Below are 2,857 nucleotides of genomic sequence, written 5' to 3'. Positions count from 1 at the left end.
AGTCAGATCCCGCCTCCCTGGCGGCTCCACGTCTTCCACAGCTTTCCCAGGACCCCAGAGTCCAGGCCCCCAACCCCATCCTTCCTCGGACCCCGGAGCTCCGGCCCAGACAAAGACCCCTGGCCGAGCCCAGTGGCGCTGAGGCATTCAGGACCCCCGTAGGCCAAAATCCCAGCCCAGCTCTCCCCCATGTGGCCAGACAAAGGGACAGAGGAGCTGAGTCAGAAAGGTCCCCACTAATTTCCTGCCCCAGGCCCCAAACCTCCAAAGAGACAAGACCGAAGATCCAGAAAGCACCGTAGCCCCCGCTTCTGCCACCCAGGAGGCCTCCTTTCTCCATGAGGAGGACCAGGCGCCCACAAATGACACACACAAACCAATTCGATCAGAAACAAGCATGGGGCCCTTTCTCACTTGAAACCGATACCTCCACAGACATTTCCCCCACAGTCCCCCATCCTCACCGACTCCCAGGCGCACACTCCCAAACGCAGACCCATCAACAGACACCCCAACTCTGGCGAAAGTTCCAACTCCACACTTAGACTCAGTCACGAGCGCAAACTCGGGCCCCCCCGGCAAAAAGAGGGCTGCAAACAATTCAGAGACGGTCCCACAAACACCTCAATTCATAACGCATAACTGCCCACCCGAACTCACACACCCCAAAGCAGGATCCCCGACTCCCGCCGGCGCCTTCCTACCTACCTCCCGGCCTGGGGCTGGGGAGCCGCGGGCGGGCGGGGCGCTGCGAGGGAGAAAGTTGCCCGGGAGCTTTGTTTGGGAAAAGTGGGAGGGACCGGAGGGGGGGCGGGTCCGGGCGCCGGACAGCGGGAAGGGGGATCCGATGGTGACAGTCTGGGAGAGGATTTTTGCTTTGGGAAAAGACAGGTGAAGTCTAGCTGAGGCCTGGTGAGAATTTCGGGATTCTGATGCTTGGACCCCTGAGAGAGGAGGAGAATTGGGGGTCTGGACACCGGGGTCTGAGGGAGGATTGATGGGGACTAGGAAACCTGTCTGTATCTGAGAGAGGAGGAAACTGGGGGCCAAGATTCCTGAGTCTGGAGGAGGAATGGTCTGGGGGCCTGGACTCCTGGCTACCCTCTAGTGTAGTTTGTGTGTTGGAGATGTGGAAGTGATTGATAGGACCACAAAAGAATCCTGTTCAGCGTCAAGTATATTTTTGAGACTAGAGGTATGGGGATGGGTTTTTGATTGAATTCCACTGATTTCTTTTGATTGATTGGTTTCCTTGTGACCTCATCAGAGTTAAGGGTCGTGGGCAAGACGACTAGGAGTTTATTGGAGGTTCACCAAGGTGGAGACTCCCGCATCCACACGCACTAGTGGGCTAGAGGTGGCAGCTGTCCCAGGATCCGGGGAGAGCCTCGGTGGCTGAGGAAAAAGATGAGGGTCCCGTAATTATACCCCTTAAAGATGAAGGGTCCCTTAAAGATGAGGAGTTGAGTGTTCAAACTCAAGAGACAAGAGGGGCTGGGGTCCAGACTCTGGGGTCCTGAGGAAAAAGGGAGCCCGGATCCCGGGTTCCTTGTAAGGTGGTACAGGACTGGATTTAGGGTTTCTTGAGAGGGCGGAGCTTTTTAGTGGAACCGAAGAGGGCTCGGGGTTCAGCGTCCCTACATTGCACTCTATTGAGCGTATTAATCGTTTCAAAACCTGGAGAAGACGAAAAAGGACACGGAGAAACTCTCAGAGATAGTTACAAAACTAAGCAGTGGGATAATCAGAAGGACTGCTCGGACGCAGGTATTTCATGAGCAGAGAGAGCCTAGGAATGGAACTGAGGGCGCTAGGGGCAAGATCTGGGACACAGAGGCGTGGCCTAGGTGCGGGGGCGTGGCTCTAAGACAGGGGCGGGGCCACCTGCGATTGCAGAGTGACTCCGGCACGATGGCCAGGATCAGAGAACAGGGGCAACACTGGGTCTCCAGTGCCGAGGTCAACCGACAGGAGCGTGGTCTGACTATGGGGGTGTGAACTTGAAATCAACGCCCGGCTCTGGCTCAAGGGGCGTGGCCCTTCCCTTAAGGGCGTGACTGTCCAATAGAGGGCTGGGCTCATGGGTGAGGTCAGCAAATGGGGGCGTGGTCAGACAATAGAGGCGAGTCTAGGCCTCGAGGAGCTCATTCAGCGCTCCAGGTATCCGGCCTGGGCTCGAGATCAGAACTGTTTGGATTTAACAGTCCGTGGACGGCCAGAGCCTGAGAGTCCGGTGACCAGGCTGTGGTCTAGTATAAAGGCGGGTCCCAGAAGAAGGGGCAGGGCGTGGGAGAAGGTGAGGAGGAGCGAGGTCTGAATACGAATGTGGGCGAAGAAGAGGAACGAGATCTGTAGTGTGAGGCAGGGCCCAGAAGAGACGGGCCTGAGGGGAGGGGAGGGGCCTGACACAATGTGGGGGGGGCTCTGACCCCTGACCTTGCCATAGCCTCCCGGCCCGCCCCGCAATGTGGCACCCGCTAGTCCTGTTGTTGCTGCTCCCCTCTGCCTCGGTGCCCCCCTCCACTGCAGCCGCGATCCGCGATGGTGACGCCCAGGAGAGCTCCTCGGGTTTTCTAGGTCTCCAGAGTCTACTCCAAGCCTTCACCCGGCTTCTCCTGAAAGTAAGCGCTGCCGTGTGTTGGGGAAAAGAAGAGGTACAGAGAAGAGGGACAGGGGCAGATGGTGACTGAGGGATGGAAGGGGTTCAGGGAGACAGTGGGAGACGGGTCGCGGCCAGATAGAAAGATAGAAAGAGGAGTCAAGGGACAGAGAGAGCGTGCAACAGGGAGACCGAGAGATAAGAAGAGAGGGAGGGAGACAGGCAGGGAGACACACAGACAGGTGGAGAGAGGGATGG

The 2,857-nt window shown here is 57.7% G+C and overlaps 2 protein-coding genes across 2 annotated transcripts in view; one reads left to right on the top strand and one right to left on the bottom strand.

Annotated features, from left to right (window-relative positions):
- TEAD2 (TEA domain transcription factor 2) overlaps positions 1-773 on the bottom strand; it is a 14,470-nt gene extending 13,697 nt beyond the window's left edge. Inside the window, exon 1 of the mRNA XM_024768191.1 lies at positions 709-773. The gene's annotated coding sequence lies outside the window, so the exon portion shown is untranslated. The remainder of the gene's footprint in view (positions 1-708) is intronic.
- A 1,369-nt stretch (positions 774-2,142) lies between these two features.
- DKKL1 (dickkopf like acrosomal protein 1) overlaps positions 2,143-2,857 on the top strand; it is a 4,254-nt gene continuing 3,539 nt past the window's right edge. The window contains exons 1-2 of the mRNA XM_024768594.1: positions 2,143-2,296; positions 2,447-2,621. Coding sequence (XP_024624362.1) covers positions 2,466-2,621 — 156 coding nt within the window. The 5' untranslated portion in view covers positions 2,143-2,296; positions 2,447-2,465. The remainder of the gene's footprint in view (positions 2,297-2,446; positions 2,622-2,857) is intronic.

Source organism: Neophocaena asiaeorientalis, unplaced genomic scaffold (assembly GCF_003031525.2).
Source record: "Neophocaena asiaeorientalis asiaeorientalis breed wild unplaced genomic scaffold, Neophocaena_asiaeorientalis_V1.1 scaffold629, whole genome shotgun sequence".
NCBI classification, from domain to species: domain Eukaryota; kingdom Metazoa; phylum Chordata; class Mammalia; order Artiodactyla; family Phocoenidae; genus Neophocaena; species Neophocaena asiaeorientalis.
This window is presented reverse-complemented; position numbering and strand designations above follow the sequence as displayed.